This window comes from Neophocaena asiaeorientalis, unplaced genomic scaffold, assembly GCF_003031525.2.
Source record: "Neophocaena asiaeorientalis asiaeorientalis breed wild unplaced genomic scaffold, Neophocaena_asiaeorientalis_V1.1 scaffold9, whole genome shotgun sequence".
Classification (NCBI taxonomy): Eukaryota; Metazoa; Chordata; class Mammalia; order Artiodactyla; family Phocoenidae; genus Neophocaena; species Neophocaena asiaeorientalis.
This window is the reverse complement of record NW_020171825.1, coordinates 3,316,699-3,335,380: the sequence shown is the minus strand read 5'-3', so window position 1 is coordinate 3,335,380 and position 18,682 is coordinate 3,316,699. Positions and strand designations below refer to the sequence as shown.

General features: G+C 44.3%; 1 protein-coding gene across 4 annotated transcripts in view; it reads left to right on the top strand.

Annotated features, from left to right (window-relative positions):
• The window catches only part of MBNL2 (muscleblind like splicing regulator 2), a 151,884-nt gene that overhangs the window by 33,185 nt on the left and 100,017 nt on the right, over positions 1–18,682 (top strand). For all 4 annotated transcript variants that reach the window (XM_024739648.1, XM_024739656.1, XM_024739632.1 and 1 more), the window contains exon 2: positions 16,411–17,186. In XM_024739648.1, the coding sequence (XP_024595416.1) occupies positions 17,013–17,186 (174 nt within the window). In that variant the 5' untranslated portion in view covers positions 16,411–17,012. The remainder of the gene's footprint in view (positions 1–16,410; positions 17,187–18,682) is intronic.

Below are 18,682 nucleotides of genomic sequence, written 5' to 3'. Positions count from 1 at the left end.
GTTCATATCAGAGGGTCTTTACCTTTTATACTTTTCCACTTTGGAAAAAGAAATACTGGTTGCCCTTTCCTTCTGGAAACTGCCTGGAACCTGAGGAGCTAACTGTGTTTTTGGTGGGGACTGAGGAGAGCTGAGCCAGTTATCCACAACTTGTCCGGAATCTACCCATGGCCTTGTGCGTTCAAACACTCCATCTTCTTTCTGCTCTTGTGAGCAGAGTGGTGCTTTTCCTGAAGGCCACCTTTGAGTAGCCTAAAGCATCACCTTAAGACAAATATGAGTGAACCCTTAAAACTGCTGGCTTGGGGACAGGGATCTTTATTATCAGTTTTCTTTGAACATATCAGAACTAGCATTTGCGAAGCTGGATGAGACCTGGGAACACCTGTTAGCAGAGGTGATGGGGAGTTGGTTATAGTGTCCGGCCCAGTGAAGAGCACGGAGCCCGGCCTAATAAATGTTTGCTGCTGAGTCATTCTTCCTGGGAAAAGCGAGGCAAACAAGATCATCTCTGCCAAGCGCTGCAGGGTTATCACTGGCCTTCACCAAGGTTTCCACCGTCAGTTGCCATCTTCCTGCCATGGCTCCGGAAGGACCCCAGGGATGAAATCTTCACACTAGTGTTCTGTGTTAAGTCTTCCAATGTTTTCACAGACAGTTGATCAGCAGAGTCTTAGAAACAACCTACTATTGATGGGGCAAAGGAACTCTCAAGTTTAAAGGCTGGCTCAAGGGCACGTGGTTTTGTAAGCTGCATCTCTTGACTCTCAGAAGCCTGGATTTGCAAAATCATAAAAAAAAAAAAAAAATAGAAGCCTGGATTTAAGTCAACCATCCATGTCTCATTTAGAGGCACACTTCTGTTAAATTCTAAGAAAGTCATTCTGATTGCTGCCAAGAAGACCCATTCCAATAAGCAAAACATCATTTACATCTACACAATAAAGTTTTATTGGCATCATAAAAATTATTTCCAAGTTCATCCCTGTTACAAAGAGACTGCATTAGGAAAATCATACTTTAAACGTAAAAGCATTACTTCATGGACAAGTTGCTTTTTCATACATAGTGTTAATGACAAAAAAAAAAAAAAGATTTCAGGTACTGGAATAGGCAAAGAGCATAAGTGGGTGACCATGGGATGATCTGCATACCAGTGAAGGTGTTTTTCAGACTCTTTTTTCCTCTCTCTCATCTTATCTTGTCAGATTTGGTTTGATTCAAAGCTATTGGTTCTCTTAGAGAAGGAGGACAGACCAGTTTCAGGAATAAGCAGCATTAGAAGAGCAGTTGAAGTATGCACATGGGAACACAGGTGATAAAATCATTTTGAAAAATAATGAACAGGTAACTTGAGAGCTTGTCCTGAGGGTGGTATGACAGGTTATACCAGGTTATTCGTTTTCTGACTCAGCAGTACGTCTCTTAAAAATCTCTTAAAGGAAAATGGATGTTTTTGAAAGAAATGCAGTTGGCAGAGGAGAACTAAGGAGCTGAGTCCACAGGTCAGTAGACCCGGGAAAGCAATACTACATACATTGAAATAAGAATTGTGTGTTTGAAAAAAATGTGCAAAAGATGTAGTTAAGAGAGCAGTGTTTTGTACATTAAAATAGATGTCTATGGATCTTTTGGCTCATCTACAAAATACCAAAGCACCCACCCTCTCTGTTGTTTTCTGTTTGTTTGTTGAAATGGCTGAGTGACCTCCATGGGTGTGGTCATCAGGTTTTACATTTTGCTCCTCCGTTCACAGGAATGCGGGAGAGCCTGAGCCCTTCCTCAGTCTCCCCTTCCATAAAATGGGAAGAAACACGTTTGCCACCTCAGAAGTTGCTCGTGACCAGGAGCGGTTCAGCCCGTGACTATTTTTCCTTTTCTCATTTCCCTGTTGCACGCCTCAAAGTGGTGGCCTGCTGTTGCCATGGTGACACAGCACAGGGTGACGTCGCTTAGAAATAATGACAACTGGCGACAGCGGGGAAGCAGAGCCAGAGTGGTGATTAGCCTCGGAGGAGCGCCCTGTCTGGGCGGAGAGGCAACAAAAGAAGGAAGGAACGGGAGGGCGAGCTTGATTTAACAAATCGTGAGCGGATGCTACCTGCCTCCAGCAATTAGGAATCACGGGACCTGATAACGCCCCGTATCAGAGTGCCATACATTTTTTACAGAATATCCCTTTGGTTGCCAGGTTTGTCCTTCTTTATTACTCAGAGCTCCGGGTTTAAGTGCAGTAAATATTTGTTGTTGATCTCGATTCTAGCTCCATCTCCTGAAAGATAAGAGGAACTGTTGACACACCATCTTTGTAGCCTGCTTTGTACTTGCGACTTGAGTCGTGCCTTGTCAATGGCGATTTTTAAAAGTGTGGCAGGAAGTTGATTTTTTTTTTTTTTAACTTCTAGGGTCAGTGAAATGACAACAAAACTAAAATCCTATTTTAATAGATTGACCTCTCCCTGATCCTGAATTCCTGGGCTCTGTTTTTCTGCTGAAGTCAAATGGTGCTCTGTAGGGAAATTTTTATTTGGTTAAATATTAATGAAATACCATCACCTGCATGCCTGACCCTGCTGGTATCTTTCCCACAGCGTTCAAACAAACAAGTAGCACTCTGCATCCTTCTGGGATCTTCTGAACCCTGGGAGCATCCAATCCACAGACCCCATATCTGGTTCTGTGACAGAATGATTGTGTTCCCCATAGTTAGTGGGGTGGGGTTGGATGTGAAAAGAAAATGGAAAGCTGGAAGGTTCTTCCCAGCAGAACCTCTCTGTGACGTAGTCAACATCAGCTTACAAATCTCGAGAAGAATGGGACCTAGCTAGAAATGGCCGTTGGCTCAGGGGACCAGGACGGAGGAAAGCCCGCTCTCTCTGGTTTGCCTTCAGAGATACGTTAACCCCCCAGGGTACCCTGTGTTGAGGGTCCGTGTGGCTCACAAATTGTGCCTTAACTTGCTGGAGAATACCGCGGCTGGGGCACGGCCTCTTGGAGCCCAGTCTTATCAAGAAACATATTCACGTCCACTTTTAGCAACCTTTTTCGGCTGACAGCCTTCAGAAGCCCGTATTGCTTCCGTTCAGAAAATTCGAGAGCCTCCTGGAGGTCTGAGAGCAGAGCAGCTCCCACCACCACACCGTGAAGACAGGGCTGGGGTGTGGCTGAGTTCTGGGGCTACAGTAGCATTCTGTGTGCTGTTCTTTTCTCAGAAGAGAAAATGTAAAGAAGAACAATTAAATCTCTGGGGTCCCAAGACCTAGATCTGTGTCCTTTTTGCAGCCTGGGGCTGAAGTATTCAACAGCTGCTCGTTGCCGGGTGTTGAGTACAGAGCCGCCACCTCTCCACCCCGCCTGGACGCCCCCTCGATCTGAACTCTGGAGCAGGAACACAACGAGCTCCCCAGAGGCTCCCCCCAAACCCCCGCACTGATGTTCCTGTTAGATCCCCCGGCTCGAACAGCCAGCTAACAAATCTAGGCCAAACCCAGCCGAGCTGATAAGATTTCCAGAAGAGTTCCTAAAAATACATTTCTCCTTAAACCAGCCTTGCCAATCACTGCACAATCACAGAACTTGAAGGACAGAAGTGGCCTTCGAAATTGTCGCACCCTCTCCATTTTTAAACCTAAGAAATCAGAGTCCCAGAGGGCTAACCACAAGAACAATGGTTGAGGAATATTACAAACCACATCGTGAAGATGGAACAAAGCAAACCATAAAGGCAGCACAAACTGTGCGCTGTGTAGTACGTTCTTTCACTTATTTGCGCAGCCACTCACTCATTCAGCAGATATTTACTGCGTGCTTACCATGTCCTAAAGTTCTGGTGTTGCACTAGATCCAGACAGACCCTGCCCTCACGGACATCACACTGTGGTTGGGGGAGAACATGAACAGATAAGTAGGTGAATATGTGAGTGTAAAATAATGATCAGGACTCTGGAGGGAAATAAAGCAGGGTGAGCTGGAGTGAGGAGGTAGGGCTGAAACAATATCACATCAGGAATGGCCTACCCCAGGCTAATATCTGAACATCTGGGAGAGGTACATTCTCAGCAGGGGAAGAGCAGGTCAAAGCCCCAGGCAGGCCCATGTTTGGCCACTCAAAGCCCAGCCAGAGGCAAGGGTGGCTGAGGGGGAGTGGACAAGAGGAGAGGAGGTCAGCGAAGGTGTGGGCAGATCCGGGAGGTCAGTACGGGCTATCACAAGGCTCTTGGCTTTCTCACGCGGGAGGTGGGGAGCCACTGGAGGCGTCTGGCAGAGAAGTGATGTGATCTGATTATGTTTGCAAGGGATTTGTCAGAATCATATGAGATGGGCCTGCAGGAGGCAAGCGTTAGGAGGTTACTGCATTAACCTACAGGAGAGGTAATGGTGTTGTTGAAGGTGCCCGCAGGGGAGGTGGAGAGAAGGGCCTAGGTTCTGGATCTATTAGAAAGGTAGGGCCAGTGGAACTTCCTAATGGATGGGAGGTGGGCTAGCAGAGAGAGGGAGGGAGGGAAGGAGGAGGGGAGAGAGAGAGAAGGGATACACATTTGGGAGTCATCACCATCCAGTGGGCTTAAAGCTCTAAACTGGAGAAGAGAATGGTGAAGCAGAGGCCTGGTGGATTTTGCAGCCAAACTGCCTGTGTTCTAGCCCTTTCCTCAGCACCACCATTCACCATCCACAGATATGCCAGCCTCCTCCAAGTAACACTGGCCATGAGGCATAAACTCTTTGAATGCTCTCATCGTTATTACCTTTCACCTGAAAACCATAATCTCAAATGCTTCTCCATAAATATTTGTTTTAAGTTAGTCCCTGGGTCTTATCTCGCTGTTCACCCCCAGGCTAGTGCTGTCAACCAGGGAAGCTATCAGCTGCCTCTGCCCACCGGCCTCTTCCAACACCTGCCTCTTCCTTCTTGACATGTGCGCACCTCCTATGGCACCTTCCGCAGCTATTCACTCGCACCCAAGGGAAGCCACTGGCCCTTCACTCACTCGCAGATCACATGTGATTATTATGTGCTGAGCCCACGACTGATCTAGAACCTCTTGGTTGGGGAGTCCAGCCGTGCGCACTTCTGACATCACTCACGCCCGCATGCGCACACACACACACGCACACACACACACAGATACTTCATGATGCACTCAGACCCAGTCACGGGATAACAGATACAATTTCTGCAAGGAGAGAAGTATGGCCCTTTCACCCACCTCCTCGGCTTCAGCCACCTCTGCACATCCTCTTGTTAGAATTCCACCCTTTGTGTTGCTTTAAATTGTCCCACCTCCGAGGCCTGGACCTTTGAATTCGGTAGCATCCTTTCTCTGCCCCTGCTCTGAGGTTGCCAAGGATAGATGGAGAAATCATTCATTTCAGAACAGGTTCACGCTGTCCCACTCAGGTGGTGCCTCCTGGGCAGCTTGACACTCCTCGGCTTTCTCTCTCTTTCTGTGGGCAACATCCCAGGTCCCACCTCAGCCTGTCTCAGCAGGTGGAACACCTCCTCCCCGGCTGAGATGTAGGGGCCACAAGAGCTGCCCCATTCTTCCTGCCTGCCCTCCAACGGGAAAGCAGGTGGTCGCCGTCGCTCCCCTCCTTCTGTCGGCCCAGGTCTCAGAGCCTCCCCTGGAGCTAATGCCCTCGTCCCTCCCCTACCTTTGGTGCCTCCTCTGGCCCACAGCCCCATCCTGGCGTTTTCCCACATTCCTGTTGTGTTTCTCTCCTTCCACTCAGAAGAGAAAGGAAAGGACGGAGAGTGATGGAGAAGCAGGTCCTCGCCACTCTCCTGGGTCTCTTACAATTCTGTGCACAAACCTCGGGTTCACAAAGGTCACGTCCCCAGGAGCGCACAGATGATCGGGGCCATCTGCCTGCAGAGCACAGGGGGTTCAAAACTCTCCTGGCGGGCTTCCCTGGTGGCGCAGTGGTTGGGTAACCTGCGCGTCCGGAGCCTGTGCTCCGCAACAAGAGAGGCCGCAACAGTGAAAGGCCCGCGCGCCGCGATGAAGAGTGGCCCCCGCTTGCCACAACTAGAGAAAGCCCTCGCCCAGAAACGAAAACCCAACACAGCAAAAATAAATAATAAGAAAAAAAAAAAACTCTCCTGGCTGCTACACGGTGTTCTTGCGACCTCAGATACTCCAGGGAGCTCCAGGCGCTGGACACCCTCCTCCCCCTGTGCAAGTACCACAGAAACTGGCACCTGGAAAGTCAGCAGTGACCTCCTTGTTATGGCGTCTAGCCACCACCAGTTGTCCACATGCCCTTGATCTTGTGGCACTGAGCGTTTTCAGCTGCTTGGTCCTCCTTGAAACTCTGAATCTCTCTCCCAGCACCCTGGATGCAGCGCTATTCAGAGGCTCTTTTGTCTCTCATTATTCTTTTCCTGTGGTATCACCTGCTCCTCTTTCTGTCACCTCTAAATAACTGAACAGAGTGTCCATGACCCTGTCCAACTCTTTCTTTTTTTCTCTCCTAGATATACACACAGATGTAAATATTGATATGTGTTTCTCTCTCTCTCTTTTTTCTCTCTCTCCCATTTTAGCCAGTCTGTGGTTTTAGCTATCATTTCTATGAACATTAATTCCAACTATGTATCCATGACCACGACCCCTATGTCCCGTTTCCAACTTGCCTCCACTCCCCAACATCCTTCCTCCTGGGCAAAGCATCAGTGTTCTTCTGCCCACACAGGACCCACATTTTGAGGTCCTCTTTGACAAATCTCTTTCCTGCGCTCCTCACTCCAAGTCCCCCCAGTCTATCTTTTTCTGATGATTTTACCCCAGCCATGATATGGAATCACCCTCGTCCTTTTCCTTCCCACCCCTGCAGTATAACTTTGGGCCTGGATTACTCCTTTGCTCCTGGACCATTGCTGGAATCGCCAACCAATTTCACCACCTGTGAGCTCTTCTAATTCTAGTGCATCCTAAGTGATCCTCCAGTTGGGGTCTTGTCTAGAGCTCAAGTGCTCCCCAGTATCTACCAGAGTAAAGATCCTGATAGTTTATAACTGAGCCTACTTCCTCAGACTAACTCAGCCTAAGACCCTACAGCACTATTCTCAATGGGGACGACACCACTCCTTATAGAGAACTTTGGAAATTTAAAGGAGCATTTTTCCCCCATTGTCCTAATGACCAGGCAACCTCTCTGGAATGTAATGGGCTGAAGTAAAGGATTTTGACATCTTGCAATGAATACGACTCCCTAGGAGTAAAGAACTAGTCTGTATCTCATGAGTTCTGAGTGTCCTCCTGGACATTCATGTGGATAAAAATCCTGTTCTGGGGATCTGGGTCAAGATCTTAACTGTTTCATGTATTTGCATGGAGTGTTTTTTTCTGATTTCTTTTTATTTTTTGGACAGTCAATATAACTGAATTTTTCAAGCATACAACAACTGGGTAAATTGAGTCAAGACTGTTCTTTAACTTGTTAGGAACTTTAACAGGACCTGACTGGCATCTTTAAAAGCCACGTCACCTGTCTCACCCATGTCAGTCTGCCTTGTGCCCGTCACACAAAATAAGGTGTGAACATCCGACCACTTCACTCTGTCTTCTAACATATTTGTGCCTAAGCGTGGACATTTTAAAACACACATTATTTATCTTATAAATAATGACTTCCTTTGATATCTTAGTTATATTTCAGTTATGACAATACCTTGAGTCTTCTTCAATGTGTACATGTTGGCTAGATTATTTACGATTTTCATCTGGTGGTGATAAAAGTTATGTTTTCATCTGGTGGTAATAAAAGTTACGTTACAAAAATTTTGTCAAAGGAGGGGGCACTGGTCTTTGTACGTGTACAGGCAGATGAACTAGGCATTTGTCTGGTGATAATAGAGAGAGAGAGAAAAGGGAAAAGGTCAGCTGAAAAGCAGTCCTGGCCACCAGCAGCTGTGGCTGGGAAGGAAATGGAAGTTCTGGGAAGAATTCTCTGGCATTCAGGCCTAGGTTGCAGCCTGCAGCTCGATAATTGTTCTCACTGCAGCCACTGGGTCCTGGACATCCAGGAAACCGGTAAGTGCTGTCAGTCTTAAATGGTATCTAATACAATTGCTTTTATTCTAATAAGAACAGCTCCTAACTGAATGATAAATGTTTAGATAGAAAACACAGGCGCAGTGAAAAAACATAATTTGAATACAAATATGTGTTGAATATATTATATCTGGCTGTAGTTTCAGGAGTATGTTTAGAAATCTCTTCTAATTGAAGAAGGGATTTCTTTTTCTGCCTGTTCCTGGAAACTACAATGAAAATGGGCTGGAAATTTTCATGCATTAAAATGATTTCTGGATTTTGTGAATTTTTCACTTGTACTTTAAGAGACGAGGTCCAAGAGGAAAATTTTTAGTGGGGGAATTTCTCCTTTTATTTCTGTTATTATGAAACATTGGCTTATCTGACTTACTGTGTGGCTTGGGTGCCCTGGTGTTTAATTTCCTCTATAGAAATGTATTTGAAAGTATATTCAAAAGAACAAGTACCATGTGAAATGAAGACATGCTTGGTAGCCGTGGTTCTTTCCCTGCTTAGAATGAATGAGTGTTTGGAATTAGTTTTTGAAGAGCATCTATCAAAGTTTTGTCTAACATTCTCTGAAGGACTTCATACTTTGTACCACCATCAAAGAAAGAGACTTTCTACTTGCTTTAAGTTACACTTCATTTGCTTTACAGAAATGTCTAATTCTTAGTGAATAGGAGTCCTTTCGACCTGTGCGTGTATATGTGTATGTGTGTGTGTGTACATGAACACAAATTTAAGGAAAGTTTATGCCTTATCTAATGCTGACAAGGGTTAGACACCAAATAGAGAGTCCTTATAATATACTACTAATTATATTTTGGTTGCAATACATCCATTTATGGTTTAGGTATGTCCAGTCTCCACGATTCCAAACAAGGAAACTGAGACTCAGAGAGCTTAGGTGACATTCCACAGCTATTCGGGACAGAGGAATGACTGACTGGAATCCAGGGTAGAAAACTTTGTTCTTACCCCTAACCCATGCCAAAGTTTCAAAGCACTATTTCATTTATATTTCCAATAAATTAAAAAAAAATCTTAAGGTGTCTAGAAAGAAAAATCTTTTTAAGGACAATCACTTTTGCTGCTCCCTTCACTTTTTTGCTTGGAAAAGTCAATGAGGTTCTGTATTGCCTTTGGCAGTTGGGACTGCTTTCATTTCTGTATTTTTATTGGTCCTCTGGGGTTCCCATGGGAAGGTCCCAGTCGGGGACCTCTTCTCAGTGGCTGTGATTACAGAGCAGGGTTACACCCACTCCCGGAGGTCAAGTGGCTTTTAGCCCAGTTCTCCAGCCTGCGCTGCTCTGGGTTCCTCTCCAGCCCTGGCGTTTGCATCTGACACGCAGGATACAGGGAGTCAAGGACCGAAGGAGAGAGCATGTGGAGAGATATTTTAAATTAAGCTCCAGAAATAGAGCTGGAGACGTCAAGCCACTCACAGGAAGGAAGAATCATTTTTCAACAATGTGTTTTAAGAATTGAAAGATTAAAAATACAGTATTTGTCTTTCTCTTTCTGACTTACTTCACTCTGTATGACAGACTCTAGGTTCATCCACCTCACTACAAATAACTCAATTTCGCTTCTTTCTATGGCTAATATTCCATTGTATATGTGTGCCACGGCTTCTTTATCCATTCTTATATATATATATATATATATATATACATAAAAAGGGAAAAATTCATGAAAATGAATTACCAAAATTAAATAAATAAATAAAGGATTAAAAATAGGAAATCCAAGATTCTCCAAATTAGAAGTTAGGAAACTCAAGGAGACATAGTTTCTTTATGTAATTAGATTTATGCAAAATAAAATTAAAGGCATCCCATAAATTACTTAATGGATAATAAGTCCTTGACTGTCTGACTCAGAAATCGGTTTGTTTTGCAAGGATCCTCTAATCAGCTCTCTAGGAGGCCGCCGTCTGGCACACAGCTAAAATACCTTAGATGACCAAGAGTTGGCTGGAGGAGCTGCGTGCTGCGCAACTATTTTCCTTAAGGCGGTCTTAACGTTTTAATCAGTCTCCGTCTCAAGATTGGACATGATTGACGTGTTTCCCTTCAGAAATGTACAGACTGGCTACAAAGCGTTGGCAAGGTGAGGACACCTGGGGTCCACAGCCCGGGCTTGTCTGAGGGGCGTGGCCTGGGGCAGGTCGCCAGGGTGGTAGAGTGGAGGACCGTGCTTTCCAAACTCACCCTGTGACATCACAGAGTTACTGTAAGGAAGGAACGTGCACAGCGAATTCTTTCCTGCAGTCCAAAGTCACAGCTTTCTGAAAATCTAACACCTAGAAGAGTTTTCAATATGTTTTGAAAGATGAAACGTCACGTAAGTGAAGACCCTAAAAAAAGCGTGGGATTACTTTGTACTGTTGAACAGCAAGTCCTTTGGCATTTCAGGAAATACTACAGAACCTCCTTCCTTATCCTTGAACTTCAATCTTGCCTTTCCTTTGAAGATGAGCCCAGCAGTGAACCTCCATATTGGTCATATCTGGTGTCGGGGCTTTACACAGCAGCCCCTCTGTGGAGAGTTCTGGCGTCACGCGGCTGAGGACCAAGCTGCTGGCCACCAAGGACTGCCAGCCCCCTAAGACGGTCCTCCCTCAGACAAGGGCCCTAGAAACAAAGCCCTATTTACCCCCGTCAAAGGCCTGCTTCATCCTGAACAAAATCTGCAAGCTATGAGACAATCTATTTTTCAAATTCTCAGAATCAAGTCTTAGTGGGGACAAATCTCTCAGGTGTTTCCTGTGTCATCTAGTTTTATTTTGTTTTGACTGATCGGAAACACAGCCACTGGGAGAAACCCTCAGCCAGCCCTCCCGCAACTGTTTGTGTGGGAATCGGTGACCCCAAGACCCTGTGATCGACTCAGGGTAGATCTTGGTTCCCTCAGCAACCCAAAGGATGCCTGGCACACAGGAGGGCAGCAAGAAATGCTTACCACAGTGCTTGTCAAACTTGAGAGTGCTTCAGAGTCAGCCCTGGAGGGCTTGTCAAAACACAGATTGCTGGGCCCTACCCCCAAGACTTCGGACCCAGGACCTCTGGGCTGGGGCCTGAGAACCTGCATTTTTAATGAGCTCCCAAGGGCTGCTGGGCCTGCTGGCCCACGTATACTACACTTTGAAAACCTCTGGCCTAAAGATTCAGGGTTTTGAAGCTCAAATAATTTATCTGTGGGGCAGCTCCTCACCCACGCCCCCAGCTTCCTTGGCAACAACAGGGTAAGCTGCTGGCACTCGCTGGAATTTTCCTACAGGATAATACTGAAACTCTATTCAGAGCCTTATTTCCTTAGGTTAGGCTTTGGTCCATGTTAAAATGCAAATGCTCTTTGGAGGAGGGTCAGGAGTTTATTGGACAAACATTCGTTGAGCATATTCTAGATACCAAGCACTGAACGGAACCCTGAGGATTTGAAACTAATAACAGTCTATTAGATACACACGCGCTTATACTGGGGGGAGACAGTTGGATAAATCAGTATTCACAGTTCTCATGAATTAAGGAATAATGATGTCTACTTAAAAATAATTACCAGGCAGTGTTTAAAGACGGACTACAGAGAGGCCATCAAAAGGGGAATGAAGGGGACTTCCCTGGCGGCCCAGTGGTTAAGACTCTGCGCTTCCGATGCAGGGGGCACGGGTTCCATCCTTGGTCGGGGGAAGTAGGATCCCACATGCCGTGTGGTGTGGCCAAAAGATTTAAAAAATAAATAAATAAAATTAATTTTAAAAAGGGGAATGAAGGAGGTCAGGCTGGAGCCCCGCTTCGGGGGGCAGGGCTGGTGAGGGCTACCAGCCTGGTGAGTCAGCAGAGCCTCAAGGGCAAGATCATACCCTCCTCTGTGAGGGGCTTAGAAAGGCAGGAGGGGGAGAGAACGTGGGGTGCCTGAATGCCTGGAGAGGACAGGGGAAGGGAATACCTACAACGGCCAGAGAAATAACTGGGAACAAGTGCTTCAGAATTCGGCACAGGTTCTGCCTGGGAAGGAGCTAATGGGATGGGATTGATTGTGAAGCTGGAAATAAAGCTGAAGCACAACTGAAAAGCAGCGAAGCAAACAGAAGCAAAAGCAAAGCACTGAGAGAAACTTAAACAGAAAACACTGGAAAATAATGGGAGCAAGAGACCTTGCTTCCCAGAGCAGCGCAGAAACTTCCAGGAAAGGCAAATGGCGCCCGGCATCGAATGGGTCCAAAGCTGACACCCGTGGCAGCTTTTTGAGACTAGAAAGACGTGCCCTCTCCACACAGACACATTTTAACAGGGAGCCCTCTGGGCAGGTGAACTAGAAAGTGCCACCCCCTGCTCCCCCCTCGCCCAGGACGCTGGGAGCTTACTCAGCAGCTGTGCTCCCACCAAGACCTCGAGCCAGATGGACTCCCCACCACTGCGACCAGCATACTGGGACTCGGCATCACACCCAGGGTGACCGCCGGGCCCTAAAAGTGTTTCATCTACTTCTGGGTTGGTAGCAGCTGGAGGAAGACAGCAGGCTCAGGCCTTTGTAGTGACACTGTGGGATGTGTACTTGGGGCAACTCCTCTGTGGGTTCCCTTCGGCTGCAGAATACGATGGTCTGAGAAATGAGGGGCGCTCTGGATAAGAGGCCCCGAGCGAGCGCCCCGTGCAATCAGCTCTTTGATCTGCAAGGTACCGTCCTGCTCTCAGAATCTGTGGCTGGAGCAGATCCACCCCAGGCATGACCCCAGTCATTGATAGGGAACGACTGCAGAGAGGAAGCCTGGAAGTGGATTTATTCAGTAAATATTTATAGAGCGGCTCATCCTTTCATCACCTTGCTTTGGGACAGCTCTTGACTGTTCACAGAGTGTTTTTATGTTTCTTCTGTAATCAGTCCTTCGTGGCAGTAACCATGTAAAGTAGGTAGGAACTATCATTAACATTTTACAGATGAAGAAACTGGATCTCAGAGAAATTGACTTATTAAGGTCATATGAAGGAGGCTTGGCAAAACAAGGGCTGGAACCCTGGATCTTAGGACAGGGTACTTTCCACCATTCCAGAAAGTGCTGTGGCTAATAGAAGAAATGCAAAAGCCCCTACAACAGCGCCATCAGCAGAAATATAATGTAAGCTACATATATAATTCTGAATTTTTTGGAGGGGAGCTAAAAAGAAGCAAGTGAGTTTAATTTAAATAATAATATTTAATCCAGTTTGTTAAAAATATTATCAATTCACCATGTAGTAAATATGAAGCAATATTAATGAGGTGTTTTCATGGGTTTTTTTTCATACTAAGTCTTGGAAATCAGTGTGTATTTTATACTTAGAACACATCTCAATTAGGATGCTGGATTTTTATTAGAAATACTTGATCTGTATTTAGATTTCATAAAATTTACAACTGAAAAGTAGATTCATATACTCAAGTTGGCCCAAGCATACTTAAAAGTTTTCCGATAAGTAAACTGAGGATCCGTTTTTAAGTTAAATTTACGTTAATTAAGAGTAAATAAAACATTTAAATTTAGTCCCTCAGTGACGCTAGCCATATTTCAAGTGCTCAATAGACACGGGTGGCTAGTGGGCCTCCCAGGAGCCTCCAGTCTGGTAGACCCGATATGTAATTTGCTCTATGTGTTGGTTAATTTAGTCTTGTCCCTTGATAACCATGTTAAAGGTTGGTCTTCTCCATCCTCGCCCATCCTTGCCCATCTCCTTCGGTGGCCTCCTGTGACCTCAATTAAATCTATTCTCACTTCCTCATTCCCACAGCTGCTTGCTGTGCCCACTCCAGAAGATGGAGGTTGTCATGGCCCAAGAGAGGTGATATCTTTGTAACAGTAGCTCGGTAACTTTTGCGATAGAAACAGAGAAGAAGCTGGGAGAAAGAGTGGATTCATGAACGGTTAGGACAGCGATATATTTAGGTGCAACCTGACGGGCCTTGTGGAACATTTTGACTTACACAGGACTCTGGCCATCAGAAACTTGGTTCCTCTGTTTCCAAAAGCAAGTCCATCTTGATAGAGTCTGACCACCTAAATTCTGGTTGGATTTTCATAGTAGTAGAAATGGCACTCCGTTTCTCCCAGAGGGAAAAAAATGTCTTCTTATCTAAAAGTATAAGCAAAAGTGCACCCCATTCACTGGATTGAGTTAAGAGCATTGTTCCCGTGTGGTTTTTAGGAAGACTTGAGTAATGATTCATTTGCCATCTGTGCATGAATCTGTGTTTGCCTCTTTCTTTTCCTACACGTGACGCATCGGCCAAGACTGTGCTGCTTTGAGGAAGAGCATCTCCTGCATCTTTGCTGTTCTGTGACCCCATTGGACCCAGGTCCTTGGGACTCGGGGACGCTGCAAAATATTTGGCAAATATGAACTACGTGTGTCCAGCCCCTCATTTTGTCTCCACATTATTGGCGCCTCAGCTCCACTGAACACACAAGCAGAAATGTTTCCTTGTCCCTTGCTTCCCTTGCTTTGTTCTCACAGGGTTTAGCGGTAAGGGTTGAGGTAATGAGGGTGCAGGTCCAGGCTGGTCGGTGAAACCCGACCCAGAGGCAATTTGGTTATTAAAGTCATCTTCTTAAACTCTTGAAGTTAAGATAGTTGATGTTAGCTGCTGGGAATGCAATCCTGCCAAAAAGACAAGCAGGAGCCTGTCTGGCCCCTCAAATATTTCACAATGGGAAGCTAGGAATGTGTCATAGCTTTCCAGGTTGCCAATTTCCTTAAGTGCACATACAATTATAACTCATTCAAACACTTCTACGAACAAGTCAGAGAAGTATTGGGATGAAGAAGCATTTCCCACTAGTCCTGGGAGACGTCCCGCTAAATAAGTGATCCACAATCAGATAAGCTTGAGAGACGCCACTGCTTCTCTTCCCCTATCAGAGACTCATCCAAGGCCGAAAAAAGCCCTCTTGCAAGGAAGCCTGTTCAGCTCGGTTTGCCTGGAGTTAACTAAACTTAATTGATCATGAGACTTACTTTTTCAGGGAACACTTGTGAATCGCTCAAGAATTATTGCTCTCTGAACTTCTATGGTACATGACGATTTTAAATAACCTACTTCCAGCCTCCATTAAGTTTTTAGTTATAAATATTTTAGAAGGCCGTCAAGGCTAAGCAAGTATCTAAGGTAGCCCGTGGCATATCCAATATATAAAAATGACCAACTTCTGGTATTTGTCCTCCATTCATGCTTGACTCAGTAATGTTAAATTTTTAACGTTTTAATAATTTCATAACCCTTGGAGATATTAAAAGAAACTAATCGTGCTGATCTTAGAAATCTGAATTGACTTGTTATATTTTTATTGTGTTAGATATGTGATTCAGCTCCAGCATTCCACAGAACAGAACATTCTCAGATTGTGACTCCGTTAAAATCTAAACTGGACTCAGCTAAAATGAACTTGCATTCATTCACTTAGTCAGTGAGTCAGTCATCAGTTAAATCAGTCGAGAAATAGTTTTTGAGGACCAAATAGCCATGAACTAAGGCCCTAGGGAAACAGAAATGGAATATGCAAACTGCCCTTACCCTCTGAGTGCTTACAGCCTAGAAAGGAACACTAACATCACGCAAGTATTAAAGGTAGAGAGGGGCTTCCCTGGTGGCGCAGGGGTTGGGAGTCCGCCTGCCGATGCAGGGGACACGGGTTCGTGCTCCGGTCCGGGAAGATCCCACATGCCGCGGAGCAGCTGGGCCCGTGAGCCATGGCCGCTGAGCCTGCGCGTCCGGAGCCTGTGCTCCGCAACGGGAGAGGCCACAACAGTGAGAGGCCCGCGTACCACAAAAAAAAAAAAAAAAAAAAAAAAAAATGTAGAGAGAAAGTATAGGAGATCTGAGAATAAATATCAGATCTACCTTTCCCTCTCTAAGTTCAAATCTCTGTAAACTAGAAAAGGATGGAAAGGGTAAGGAGCCCACACTTCATCCAGAATGACAATATCCCTATTATTCAGGAGAGTCACATCCCAAATGATTGGTTACAGCATTTCCAACAATACAATCAATGGCCTAAACGTGAAATTAATTGGAAGTCACAGTTCTAATACACTGTTTTGGCGATTAGGCACGTTAGATTGAATTGTTTCAGAATGCCTAATTATTGTGTCTGCCACACTCGTCTGTTTGAGTCATTCCTAACTTTTGGACTGCTGCCTAGATCAGTTCTGCAGTACAGTTGCAGTTTCGCATTCTTTTCTCTCTTTTTTAATGCATAACTTTCCTCACTATATTCAAAGCTCAAAGCTCTAAACCGCACTTTCGCAAATTCTAGATAAGAGCCAAATAGTTTGTTAAAGTGTTGATTCCATTGAGTTTGGGTGTAAGTTGATATTTTATTTGTGTTTTGCAGGTTCAAGATTTAAAAGTGCCTGTGTGAAGTCACTTTTGCTGGAAACCACAGCCCGGGAGCTTTTGTGTTATCGTGTTTTGCTATCAAATACACATTACCCTGACCTTACGAGTGGATGAAGATACCTCAGTTGTCTGGCTTTGCCAATTGCTTGATTTCGGAATTTTAAAAGGTGAAAGGAAAGAGAAATCCTGCTAAGATCTGAACATCTAAGTGGCTTATTTTCCAGCATCGTCAATAGCTGCGTGCATCAGAACTAAATATTCTCCCAAGGAGTGCCATGATATTGAAGTCACTTTATTAAAAACAATTGTGTCTGCAAAACGATCAGGCGACTCGGACGTTTGCAGCCAGAGATGACACTGAGCATGCTTTCATTGCGGCCCGCAGTCTTCGAGTGGGGCATATTGATTGATGAGTGACCGCCTGCCGATAAATTCTCTCCTCACTCTGTTTCCCGGATTGGGCTTCTTTAAGCAATCTGTCACTTACCTTCAGACTTACATGTGGGATTTTTCACAGCAATAGTTTTGGAATCATTGGAACTTGATTTGATTTCATCATTTAACAGAAACGAACAGGATCCAAATTATTTTCTCATCATGGCTTTGAATGTTGCCCCGGTCAGAGATACAAAATGGCTGACCTTGGAAGTCTGCAGACAGTTCCAGAGAGGAACGTGCTCCCGTTCTGATGAGGAATGCAAATTTGCTCACCCCCCCAAAAGTTGCCAGGTCGAAAATGGAAGAGTAATCGCCTGCTTTGATTCCCTAAAGGTAAGAGAATGTATTTTACGTGTCAAATCAATGCCACATTGGACTTTCAAATAGGATATTTGTCGTTGTACTTTTACAGACGTTTAACAATCGATTTTAGATCCTGTTTTCTTATTTGTGGTGACTGTTGGGAGATTTGCACTCTAATTTTTTCATATCAGGTATATATAAAGTTTTTACGGATCCATGTTTAAATTAAAAATACATGGTGCTGTATTTTTGGTCTGGCGTGACATTCATGTACCCAAGAGTTTTAAATCAAAGTCTGGCTTGTGACAACTGAGGATAAATATTTTATTAACGTTTGATCTTCTGGAGGTTATACAAAGGTGAAGAAATTGAATGTGTCACTTTTATGTGCCAGTTATTCTGATTCACCTCTTGAAGAATTTTCTACTCTTGTGGCTTTCTTTCTTGACCAAGGGTTTCCTAAAATACTTAACAGGTTTTTCACTCTCTCTGACAATTTGTCATGGCTAACAGAAATTATTAAGTACACACGCAGTACTTCTTGAGAACCTACTATGTGTAAGTTAACACACAGCACATCAGAGAAGAAATGAATGTGATTCAAGATGGTATCCTTGGTGATCTCACTGTCTGGTAGGGAAAACAAAGCAAATGGCTACAATGCAAGACAGAAAGGGACACGGGCCCTAAGAGAAGGATAGACGGCAGACTTCTATGGGGGTCCATAAATGGGAGAGCTGGCTTCCAGCTGATTGTTTCAAGAAATGTTTTTGGAGGCTGTGGCACCTGAGTTGTATACTGAGTTTGGTGGAGCCTGGGCTTGAAGAAATGGGAGAATTATAATGAAAGATCTAATTGAAGGAAATGGGGATGCCTTAGCCCATAATGCTTTGGGGTTGATTTTGCCCTAAGATTATGGATTCTATCAATCCCTGACTGTCTAGGACAGTTCTAACATCACTGGATATAGGTAAGATATATAGCTTAAAAAAAAAAAAAGATTTGGGAAATCATAGTGCTGTGAGTTTACAAAATAGTGACCTTAGTCTTTTCTTGAGTATGAAGGGACTGGGTATGTTTTTTGGAAAAAATTGATCTTAAAGTAAAAAGACTTTTAAATGAAAATTGAAATACAAGACTTCAAGTCATATATTAAAGGGAAAATGTGTCTATATACTAAAAGCAGAAGAATGCATTTATAGATCAATAGAATTATTTTAAGGATTAAAATTTGAAAAATTATAGATATGTGATTTACCTCAATAGCTACTCCATTTTCTTTCTTTTTAAATCTTTTTTGTCTAAGCTTATTAGATTAGACTTTAAAATTATAAATCATTTTGTCTACACAGAAATGAATAGATGGATAAATCACAATTCATATAAACTATAACAGCATAAGCACATTTTTATATTAGTATTTATTTTGCTTGTAGTCAAAAAAGTAAACAAAGTATTTGCTTCTATGATTATCACCAATGGAAGCATTCACTATAAAAAGCAGTGTAGATTGAAAACTAGAACAT